The following is a 12468-nucleotide window of genomic DNA, read 5'->3' as shown; positions in this document are numbered from 1 at the left end:
ATCCATGCCCGTGCCTCAAAGGCAACTAGTTTTCTTACAGTGCAATACAATACCTATCAAAGAACTTAACATCTTTATAATCTAGAAACAGATGGCTGGGAGGTGGCACTCACTTGCTCTCCATCTGGTTGGTGGCAGAGCTGACTGCATCTCTCAGGATGCCGTTCTCCTGCTGCAGCCTGGCGATCTGACCCTCCAGCTGCTCCCTCAACTTCTGGAACTACACAACATTGGGAGTCAGTACGACCAAACATACAGTATCATACAGAAACACTCGTCTATACTGCATCAGGACTGATGTTAGAGAATAAAGCATGACAGTAAAAAGTGATGGTAGTTGAGGTTTGGCCTGTTTAAGTAAAGGTATCAGAGTGGTGGATGGTGGTCACCTTCATCTGTATGCCCTGGAGCTCTCCCTGGGATTTAGCCTGCATGACATTCAGCTCCTTCTCCAGCGCCCCACGCTGGTCCCTCAGAACAGCCTCCCCCCTCACAGTCTTCTGCTTCTCCTGCTGCAGCTCCTAACAGCGGACAGGGCAGAAATGGCAGCGGATCAGTACTGGAATGAAATGCCACCAAGCCACTGCCAGATTCCACAGGTAATAAACCAGTGATGTAGTCAATGGATATATATTTTGGTACCGGTATGGTCAGGTTAAGGTCATCTTATGACTATGTATAGGCGCACCTTGCTGAGCTGCTGGACCTTGTCCTTGGCGATGGAGGCCTCCTCCTGCAGAGTGGTGAGGAGCCTCTCTCTCTCCAGGGATGAGGGGTCAGCCTTAGCTGCAGACTTCTGCCAAGCGTCCAGGGCAGACGGGTTCTTCTCTTTAAGCACAGTGACCACACTGACAGCCTCTGCCTGTGACAGGGCCAGACTTCCCAGGCCCAAAAGCAGCTCCTTCAGCTTCACCTCAGAGTTCTCTACAAATGCACACACATAAAGGCATAGGATGAACTATGATGTGTTATACAAGTGTTGCATGGCAGCGGAGTGGAATAGAATGATGCAGTTTAAATAGATTTATCAAATGAAATTGTTCATATGTCAGGTTTAAACATGATATAGTAGCTATATATTGGAGTGTAGGTTTCTCACCTTTATCCATCTCATTCTTCTGTTTCTTGACACTTCCCTTGGAGGGCGCATCACCATGGTGGTTAGCAGGACCTGCAGAGTCAGGCTGGATATCATCCACTTGGGCTGAGGGATACCGAAACACATTGTCATATTTGGGGCCAGACAAGGCACACAAATTGAGAGTGGGCCCAAGGATTTCATAAATATAAATATTTTTAAAAAGGCAGAGTAAGATTTTTTTGCTTTCTGCTAGTAGCTTCGAACAATGTCTGAACCTGCTCCGACTTTGATTAACCTGCAGTATCAGTAGGTCTACATCCTCCTTACCATGCTCAGTCTTCTGCTTCTTGGCAGAGTTCTTCTTCTTGCTACTGGTTGAGGTGGCTGTGGGGGCCGCTCCATCCTGGGCTTTGGTTTCCACCGGCACAGGAAGCTCCTTTTTGACTGGAGCTGGAGCTTTATCCACCTTAATCTCTTCTTCCACTAGACAGGAACCAACACGAGGACAATTAGGCTTTAGAGATGGAGGAAAAGAGGATGCCATTATGATGGCCTTGTGATCCATTTGTGTAGAAGGTCCTGCTCACTACTCATACTGGGCTTTAAATAATCTGATTTGATTCGGGAGGATAGATGTGCACTCAGACACTAACAAGTGGCCTCGGGGAAGGCGCTAGCCCAGTCTGCAGACACAGGCAAGCACATAGTGAACCACATCCTCTTATCCTATGAAAGTCACCCTGGCCTTCTACTCACCAGCCTCTGTCTTCTGCTTCTTCTTCTTCTTGCCAGAGGACTGGGGGGGGGTCTGAGCCTGGGCTGGGGGCTGAGGGTCAGGCTGGGGTATGGGGGGACTGGGTTTAGCCACTGGGGCAGGGGGCTCTGCTTTGTGGCCAGCTTGCTTGGAGCCATTCACCGAAGGCATCTCGGCAGGAGGAGCAGCTGCAGCGGCAGCTGCCTTTGCGGCTTTCTTCTCCTTCTTCCTCTCCCTCACCCCTGCAGGGGCCTCGGCTGGCGCTGCCACAGGGGCAGAAACAGGGGTGGGTGGAGCCACAGGGACAGGCTCCTCCTCCTCCTCCTCCGCAGTGGAGCTGCTCACAGCGTCAGCCACGTCAAAGTCCCGCAGGTCTTCCTCAGACTCTCCTCCTTCCCCTCTACTACTGCTCTCTTTCTTCTTGCTCTTTTTCTTATCGTTCTTCTTGCGGGTTTCTGGTTTGGAGGGTGGCAGCTTGAGGTCTCGTTTCTGCCTGGCCAGCACCTCGTCATAGGAGGTCTCCTTCATGAAGAGCCAGAAGAAGAGGAAGATGAGGGCGATGACCAGGGAGGGGGCCAGGATCACCAGGTACTGAGAGTCATAGATGTCCAGCGCCATTCTGAAGAGAGAGCAAGAATAAAAGTCTTTGGTATCATGCACGTCATATGCACATAACCAACTTTCAACATAGCCAAGAAATTAAATAAATTCAAAATGGTGCATAGCTGCAAATATTGAATAGCAAAATAGCTGATCAGTTCATGCCCTATATCTCTTTGTTGACACATATTTTAGATTTTAAAAAGTTGGTTTAATTCCAAACTTCAAGGCCAGCCAGACACTGGCACAGCCCCATCCCATGCCAGAGCAGCCCAGTGAAAGGGAAATGGGCTAACGTGAAATGGGGCGGATGGTAGCCTCTAGGTTAGAGCGCTGGGGCCAGTAACCGAAAGGTTGCTGGTTTGAATACTGGACCCGACAAGGTGAAAAATCTGTTACTCTGCCCTTGAGCAAGGCACTTAACCTAGTTCCGGGGGCGCTGTACAATGGTGACCCCACTCCCTGCGGGTGTCTCAATGAGAGTTGGGATAGGCAAAAACACACATTTGCACACACACACACACGTCCTGTTATACACATATATAATCACGCCCCCAAATGATTATTTAAACAGCTTTGGATACTTCCAGACAGCCTGATATGAATGCCAGAAGGCATTCCACCTGATGGTGACACGTCCTCAATACTGTATGGGTTTGATATACTACAGCAGAAAACCTAATGCCTTTTCCCACACCACATGAATTGATTTGTAATAAATATAACTCAATTACTTTTTCTAGAGGTTGTCTGCTGAATGAGAGAACCAGCCATGTGCAGTGAGAATGTATGTGTGTGAGAGAGAGTGAGTGTACGAGGGGTGATAGTGTGCGTCCTCCCTCACTCGTCTCTGTGATATGATCCTATTAGACTACACTGTCCCGGCCCACAGCCTACCTTCTTTACACACACACACACACACACAGTAGCCAGCTAAATAGAAAAAGTAACCAGCCAAGTGCCCTGGGGGGTCTGCCAGGGTTATTTAAAAACTTAAATATTACATTTAGATGTATTCTGACCCTTTACCCAGTACTTTGTTGAAGCACCTTTGGCAGCGATTACAGCCTTGAGTCTTCTTGAGTATGATGCTACAAGCTTGGCACACCTGTATTTGGGGAGTTTCTCCCATTCTTCCCTGCAGAGCCGCTAAAGCTCGGTCAGGTTGAATGACACCTCCCTGCACAGCTATTTTCAGGTCTCTCCAGAGATGTTTGATTGGGTTCAAGTCCGCGCTCTGGCTGGGCCACTCAAGGACATTCAGAGACTTGTCTCGATAGGCACTCCTGCGTTGTCTTTGCTGTGTGCTTAGGGTCGTTGTCCTGTTGGAAGGTGAACCTCCACCCCAGTCTGAGGTCCTAAGTGCTCCAGGCATTTCATCAAGGATCTCTGTACTTTTCTCCTTTCATCTTTGCCTTGATCCTGACTAGTCTCCAAGTCCCTGCCATTGAAAAACATCCCCACAGTATGGTGCTGTGGTCCGAGTCTTTTAGGTGCCTTTTGACAAACTCCAAGCGGGCTGCCATGTGCCCTTTACTGAGTAGTGGCTTCCATCTGGCCACCCTAGCATAAAAGGTTTTATTGTTGGAGAGCTGCAGAGATGGTTGTCCTTCTAGAAGATTCTCCCAACTCCACAGAGGAGCTCTGTCAGTCAGAGTGACCATTCGGTTCTTGGTCACCTCCCTGACCAAGGCCCTTCTCCCCAGATTGCTCAGTTTGGCCAGGCAGCCAGCTCTAGGAAGACACTATGTTTTTGGGGACCATCAATGCTGCAGAAATGTTTTGGTACGCTTCCCCAGATCTGTGCCTCGACACAATCCTGTCTCGGAGCTCTATGGACAATTCCTTCACGGCTTAATTTTTGCTCTGACATGCATTGTCAACTGTGGGACATTATATAGACAGGTGTGTGGGTTTCCAAAGCATGTCTAATCAATTGAATTTACCACAGGTGTCAAGTTGCAGAAACATCAAGGATGCTCAATGGAAACGGGATGCTGAGTTCAATTTCGAGTCTCATAGCAAAGGGTCTGAATACTTATGCAAAGAAGGCATCTGTTTTATATTTTTAATACATTTGCAAACTTCTAAAAACCTGTTTTTGCTTTGTCATTATGGGGTATTGTGAGTATTTTTATTTAATCAATTTTAGATTAAGGCTGTAATGTAACAAAATTTGACATTATATATATCACACTCAGTAAAAAAAAAGGCAAGTAGAATTTAAGATGAATTTATTGAAACCTAATGTCAAATGATTATATTACGGTATACAATCTTCAAAAATGCAGTACCCGCAATGGCATAGCGTTGCTTTGTTAATTTAGAAGAAAAGCTGATGTTATTTCCAGAGCCCTTATCACAGTCAAGACATCTATTTTATAGTAAATGTAATATAAAAAGAGAATCAAATAGAACTGAATATTTTTCGAAAGAAAGTTGTCTGGAACAGTTATTCTTAAAAAGTGATCATTCAAACCGGGCTCAATTTGGCAAGTTGAAATCATTTTTCCCAGGGTTACCAACAAAAAGCTCTCGTTTCGATATACAGGAAATAGATTTAGTTTATTCTACCTTGTTTTTAGAGGTTTCTCACAATTCCACATTTGAACACTGCATGGGGATGAATTATGGCCACGACATCCGTTTGGTAAGTAGGCCTACACTTAAATATGCTCAGTCTTTATCAAACTAATGTTTTCACCTATTTTCAGTGTGGAACCTATATGTTTAGGGGGGTTATAGCATAGGCTAACCAATTTTTAAAAAATACAAGTAGTTTGCAAAGCAGCCCAAGAGGAAAATAGACAGGACACACATTCCAAAACTGCAGCTCGTTGTTGGAACACATGTTCCTACTTCAAAATCAACCAATTTGTGATAAAACGTATCATTTTGCAAGGAATGTAGCTTGTGTATCCCATCAGTTATGCCAGCACCATACCACCCTGCATCCCACCGCTGGCTTGCATCTGAAGCTAAGCAGGGTTGGTCCTGGTCAGTCCCTGGATGGGAGACAAGATGCTGCTGGAAGTGGTGACGGAGGGCCAGTAGGAGGCACTCTTTCCTCTGGTCTAAAAATATGTATCCCAATGCCCCAGGACACTGCCATGTGTAGGGTGTCGTCTTTCAGGTGAGACGTTAAATGGGTGTCCTGACTCTCTGTGGTCACTAAAGATCCCATGGCACTTATCGTAAGAGTAGGGATGTTAGCCAGGACACCGGGGTTAAATTCCCAATCTAGCACTCATACCATCACAGTCACCTAATCATCCCCAGCTTACAATTGGCTCATTCATACCTTCTGTAACTATTCCCCAGGTCGTTGCTGTAAATTAGAATATGTTCTCAGTCAACTTACCTGGTAAAAATAAAAGGGATAAAAAAAGTTAGATTTATTTATGTAGGCCTAACGGGAGCGTGTGTGTGCTCTCAGCACGTGTAGGGAGCAGTCGGAACGTGAATGAGACACGGAGGAGGAAGGGAATTGAGGTTAAAAAATAATAAATGCTTGGCTTCTTGTTTGTTTTGCCCCACATGTACAAATGGAACACTAGAGTCCAAGAAAGCTGTCTAAGACAAAATTTCACTTGACCATTTGGGCAGCCATGAAGCACATGCTACCAAATAGTTTTACAGTATTTGAAAAAATTATAAAATCGCTGGTTAAAGATAGCGCATAAACGTCTGTTCAAGTACTCGATTACTGATGCCAATCCCTAGTCTTAAAGGGATGCTTTGGGATTTTGGCAATGAGGCCCTTATCTACTTCCCCAGACTCAGATGAACTTGTGGATGCCATTTATTTCTCTGCATGTAGTTTGAAGGAAATTGCTAACTAGTGTTAGCGCAATGTCTGGAAGTCTATGGGTATCTGCTAGCAGTCATTGCACTAACACTAGTTAACATTGGCTCACAAAACTACATCCAACTTCCTTCCTGCTGGACACAGAGCCATACAAATGGTATCCACGAGTTCATCTTACTCTAGGGAAGTAGATAAAGGGCCTCATTGCCAAAATCCCATAGTATCCCTTTAAGCATTCGATGTGGCACAGTGTAATTATAATTTCCAAAGTGCAGAAAATAATTGCTTGGAGTTGGATTGAACAGTATAAATGGAAATCACTTTTAACTGTCAACTCGGCAAAAAAAGAAAAGTCCCTTTTTCAGGACCCTGTCTTTCAAAGATTATTCATAAAAATCAAAATAACTTCAGATCTTCCTTGTAAAGGGTTTAAACACTGTTTCCCATGCTTGTTCAATGAACCATAAACAATTAATGAAAATGCACCTGTGGAACGGTCATTAAGACACTAACAGCTTACAGACGGTAGGCAATTAAGGTCACAGTTATAAAAACTTAAGACACTAAAGAGGCCTTTCTACTGACTGAAAAACACCAAAAGAAAGATGCCCAGGGTCCCTGCTCATCTGCGTGAACATGCCTTAGGCATACTGCAAGGAGGCATGAGGATTGCAGATGTGCCCAGGGCAATTCACGTCGGATTCACGTTTATCGTTGAAGGAATGAGCGTTATACCGAGGCCTATACTCTGGAGCAGGATCTATTTGGAGGTGGAGGGTCCATCATGGTCTGGGGCGGTGTGTCACTGCATCCTCGAACTGAGCTGGTTGTCATTGCAGGCAATCTCAACGCTGTGCGTTACAGGGAAGACATCCTCCTCCCTCATATGGTACCCTTCCTGCAGGCTCATTCTGATAGGACCCTCCAGCATGACAATGCCACCAGCCATACTGCTCGTTCTGTGTGCGATTTCCTGCAAGACAGGAATGTCAGTGTTCTGCCATGGCCAGTGAAGAGCCCGGATCTCAATCCCATTGAGCATGTCTGGGACGTGTTGGATCGGAGGGTGAGGGCTAGGGCCATTCCCCCCCAGAAATGTCTGGGAACTTGCAGGTGCCTTGGTGGAAGAGTCGGGTAACATCTCACAGCAAGAACTGGCAAATCTGGTGCAGTCCGTGAGGAGGAGATGCACTGCAGTACTTAATGCAGCTAGATACTGACTTATTTTTTATTTTGAACCCCCCCTTTGTTCAGGGACACACTATTCCATTTCTGTTAGTCACATGTCTGTGGAACTTGTTCAGTTTGTCTCAGTTGTTGAATCTTATGTTCATACAAATATTTACACATTAAGTTTGCTGAAATGAAACACAGTTGACAGTGAGAGGACATTTCTCTTTCTGCTGAGTTTGAACCATAAACACTAGGAAAATGAACTACCCAGAAATAATATTTTGAAATTGTATTTTTCAAAGACAAAATACAATCAAATACCATTATACCGTCATTTATTCATGTTTTATATTGTGATATAATATTTTGGCACCAAGCAAGAGGCTGTTTTGTAGCACACGTGATGGCAGAGTTTGCAAAACAAATACCCACTGGATTGATGGAAATAATCATAATATCATACTGCCAGGTATTCACAGGCTACTTTGTAGTTAACTTGCTTGGTAGTGCCCCTTGCTTAGTGGTGTTGCAGACTCTGGGGCCTTTCAGAACAGGTGTATATATAAACTGAGAACATGTGACACTTAACTTGAGTGTAGGGGGCAGGATTTTTGTTTTTGGCAAAAAAAAAAAAAAAAAAAAACGCACCCATTTGAAACGGCCTATTTCTCAGGCCCAGAAACTAGAATATGCATATTGTCAGATTAGGATAGAAAACACTCTAAAGTTTCCAAAACTGTCAAAATATTGTCTGTGAGTATAACAGAACTGATATTGCAGAAAACCTGAGGAAAATCAAACCAGGAAGTGCTGTGGTTCATGAAAGCTCTCTGTTCCATTGGATGCCTTGCCTCCATTTAAAGGGATGTCAACCAGATTCCTTTTCCTATGGCTTCCTCAAGGTGTTCAACAAAGTTTCAGGCTTTTATTTTGAAAAATGAGCGAGAAAGATAATTGTGTCAGTGGATAGCTGACTTCTGAAGGTAATTGGTTGCACCAGATCTTATTCAGGGGCTTCATAGCAAAGGGGGTGAACATGCCACTTATCCGTTTTTTTTAAACAAGTAATTTTTTTCATTTCACTTCACCAATTAGGAGTATTTTGTGCATGTTCATTACATGAAATCCAAATAAAAATATATTTAAAATTACAGGTTGTAATGCAACAACTCCCGAGATTAGGCTGGTGTAACGATGTGATGTGAAATGGCTAGCTAGTTAGCAGGGTGCGCGCTAATAGCGTTTCAAACATCACTCGCTCTGAGACTTGGAGTAGTTGTTCCACTTGCTCTGCATGGGTAACGCTGCTTCGAGGGTGGCTGTTGTCGTTGTGTTCCTGGTTTGAGCGAGGAGAGGTGCAGAAGCTACACTATTACACTGGCAATACTAAAATGCCTATAAGAACATCCAATAGTCAAAAGGTATATGAAATACAAATGGTATAGAGATAAATAGTCCTATAATAACTACAACCTAAAACTTCTTACCTGGGTATATTGAAGACTCATGTTAAAAGGAACCACCAGCTTTCATATGTTCTCATGTTCTAACTTAAGCTTTATCACATGGCACATATTGAACTTTTACTTTCTTCTCCACCACTTTGTTTTTGCATTATTTAAACCAAATTGAACATGTTTCATTATTTACTTGAGGCTAAATTGATTTTATTGATGTATTATATTAAGTTTAAATAAGTGTTCATTCAGTATTGTTGTAATTGTCATTATTACAAATACATTTAAAAAATAAATGCTATTTAAATGAAGACAGCAATTTGAGGACTTGTGAGGCATCGGTTTCTCAAACTAGACACCCTAATGCACTTGTCCTCTTGCTCAGTTGAGCACCGGGGCCTCCCACTCTTTCTATTCTGGTTAGAGACAGTTTGCCCTGTTCTGAGAAGGGAGTAGTCCACAGCGTTGTACGAGGTCTTCAGTTTCTTGGCAATTTCTCACATGGAATAGCCTTCATTTCTCAGAACAAGAATAGACTGATGAGTTTCAAAAGTAAGTTTTGTTTCTGGCCATTTTGAGCCTGTAATTGAACCCACAAATGCTGATGCTCCAAATACTCAACTAGTCTAAAGGTCAGATTTATTGCTTCTTTAATCAGAACAGTTTTCAGCTGTGCTCACATACATTTCAAAAGGGTTTTCTAATGATCAGTTAGCCTTTTAAGATGATAAACTTGGATTAGCTAACAACATTTCATTGGAACATAGCAGTGATGGTTGCTGATAATGGGCTTCTGTACACCTATGTAGATATTCAATTTAAAAAACTACTGTTTCCAACTACAATAGTCCTTTACAACATTAACAATGTCTGCACTGCATTTCTGATCAATTTGATGCATTTTTTATTTATTTTATTTTAAAATCACATTTCTTTCAAAAACAAGGTCATTTCTATGTGACCACAAACTTTGAAAAGTAGTGTGTGTAATATATATATATATATATATTAAATAACCGTTCCCAGATGTGGCTAGTGAATTAAGCATGATGATGCCTTAACTTCTTACGGATCATTGGGACGCTAGTGCCTCACCTCGACAAAATCCAGTGAAATTGCAGAGCGCGAAATTCAAATGACAGAAATCGTAATATTAAACATTCACGAAAATACAATTGTCATACATCATTTAAAAGCTTAACTTCTTGTTAATCCAGCCACGTTGTCAGATTTCAAAAAGGCTTTACGGCGAAAGCACACCATGCGATTATCCAAGGACAGCGCCCGCACACAAAAGCATTAGAAGTTTTCCAACCAAGCAGAAGGCAGAAAGACAGAAATAGCGATAAAATAAATCACTTACCTTTGAAGATCATCTGGTTGCAATCACAAGGGCCCCAGCTACATAACAAATGTTCGATAAAGTCCTTCTTTATATCCCCAAGAAATCAGTTTCATTGGCGCGCTAGACTTTGTAATCCACCGGTTTCCCTCGTTCAACATGCATAAAAAGGAATACCTAAGTTACCAATAAACGTCTTCCAAACATATCAAACAACGTTCCTAATCAATCCTCAGGTACCCTAATATGTAAATAAACGATCAAATTTAAGACGGAGAATACCGGAGACCATTACCGGAGATAAATAACCGAAGTACGCGCACTCACCGGAACACGCAAACACTACAGCCAAAATGGGAGCCACTTACTAAAACTACAAATTCTAGCTAATTTTTCAAAAAACAAGCCTGAAACTCTTTCTAAAAACTGTTGACATCTAGTGGAAGCCCTAGGAACTGCAATCTGGGAAGTCTTCCTTTTATGCTCCCATTGACAGCCATAGTAATCAAGTGTGAGCTGAAATAAAACTAAATCTGGATGGATTGTCCTCTGGTTTTAGTTATGTTATACTCAGACATTTTAACAGTTTTCGAAATATTAGTGTTTTCTATCCAATACTACCAATTATATGCATATCCTAGCTTCTGGGCCTAAGTAACAGGCAATTTACTTTGGGCAAATCATTCATCCAAATTTCTGAATACTGCTCCCAAGCCCGAAGAAGTGAAGAATGTCTCTATTCAGCTGGCGCCTAGCCGAGAACCGAAAGTGTGTGCTTGCACACTCCCTTAAAAAGACTGTAGCTTGGAAAATGAGAAAACAGCCGTTTGTCCATTTAGAGACGCCGTAGCCAGTCCGAATTAATCGGAGAACTCAAAAAAAACAAAAAGATAAGTCATTGACATTTTTGCTTAGAAGATCTACGTCATAATTTTACATCTAACTAAGATGTTTGGTACTTTGTTTCTCAAAATGTGCATGAAAATGAGTAGTCTCATTGAACGACAAACACTTTATTGAAGAATCCCTACTGTTGACCAATCACCGACAAATATACTTTGGCTACAGACTTCAGCTTGCTTCTAGAAAAATAAATGTGTTGCCCGAACAGTCAAAAAAAAAAAAAAACTTACCAAAGTCCAAAACAAACAAAAACTACATAATATATGCACAAACTCTTCCAAACCGTTTTGGCTGGGAAGCTTGCAGATTCCTTTACCCGCCAATGACAAAATCCACCCGCATTTGGCGGGTGTTAATTTCCAACCCTGTTTGTCGTGCACGGCATTGAGGTACCACATACTGCGGGCAGCATTTTAGCCATATACTTTTGTGCTAGCTGTCTAGTCTGTTTTATAAATGTGCAACATTGAGCATAAAAATACATTTATATAAGGAATTGGCATCTCGTTTTCATTCTGAGAAATAAGGCCAGTTGATTTTAACATCTAAACAAGTTATAGTGTTCAAACAGTTGGAGATGGACAGGAGGGTGTATTCATAATAATTCAACTGTTCTACCTTGTTAGCAAGCATATAGATCCAAGTTGGCTAGACTTGAAATATAAAAAAAAGATTAGCTGGCTACTCACGAACACGTGTGCTTGAGATGGTTTATGAGACCTGTTTATATTATTTTCTTTAACACCTGCTATAATAATTTAGTCATTATACATGAATGTGCATTACGCATGGTTCAGGTTGAATTTGTAACAAAAAAGGGAATTTTCATAGACGGACTTGGAAGCCAGATGAGCAATTTGCACAATAAAAAAAAATAGTTCAAATAAATGTGGGTTGAAAGCTTATATTCAGCTTAGGTATAAATTTAGCAAGCTCCGAATTCATTAGATCATTCACGACTGTTTGAAATGCAGTGTCTTGACCTTTAAATTGTGCAACAATGCATATTTACAGAAAAGACATTGAGCGAGAGAGAACTATCATAGGATTTAAAAATAATAATTAAATATCAGCTTTTTAGGCATGTAGCCCAGCCTTAATACTACACAACAAAAATGAGGAAGTGATTTGCTGTTTGGGGCAAGTTTCTCCAAAACAAGTGAAACCACAAAAAAAGAAAAAAGGTGGCCAGACCCTTCTATACCATGCCATTTACATAAAAAAAATAAAAATAAAAAATAAAACTTTAATTTAATTGCATTTTTTCACCTGCTACCGGAAAATTCTCTTTCTTTCTATTTATTTGACCCCCTTTTCATGGTATCTACTAGCTACTATCTTGTTTCATCG

The 12468-nt window shown here is 42.0% G+C and overlaps 1 protein-coding gene across 3 annotated transcripts in view; it reads right to left on the bottom strand.

Annotated features, from left to right (window-relative positions):
• LOC135525839 (kinectin-like) overlaps positions 1 to 12468 on the bottom strand; it is a 37184-nt gene that overhangs the window by 19284 nt on the left and 5432 nt on the right. For all 3 annotated transcript variants that reach the window (XM_064953764.1, XM_064953765.1, XM_064953766.1), the window contains exons 2-7: positions 1838 to 2454; positions 1409 to 1564; positions 1100 to 1204; positions 689 to 924; positions 390 to 521; positions 114 to 220 (exon numbers count right to left, since the gene is read on the bottom strand). In XM_064953764.1, coding sequence (XP_064809836.1) covers positions 114 to 220; positions 390 to 521; positions 689 to 924; positions 1100 to 1204; positions 1409 to 1564; positions 1838 to 2453 — 1352 coding nt within the window. In that variant the 5' untranslated portion in view covers position 2454. The remainder of the gene's footprint in view (positions 1 to 113; positions 221 to 389; positions 522 to 688; positions 925 to 1099; positions 1205 to 1408; positions 1565 to 1837; positions 2455 to 12468) is intronic.

The sequence above is a fragment of the Oncorhynchus masou genome, chromosome 32 (genome assembly GCF_036934945.1).
Source record: "Oncorhynchus masou masou isolate Uvic2021 chromosome 32, UVic_Omas_1.1, whole genome shotgun sequence".
In the NCBI taxonomy this organism is placed as follows: Eukaryota; Metazoa; Chordata; class Actinopteri; order Salmoniformes; family Salmonidae; genus Oncorhynchus; species Oncorhynchus masou.
This window is presented reverse-complemented; position numbering and strand designations above follow the sequence as displayed.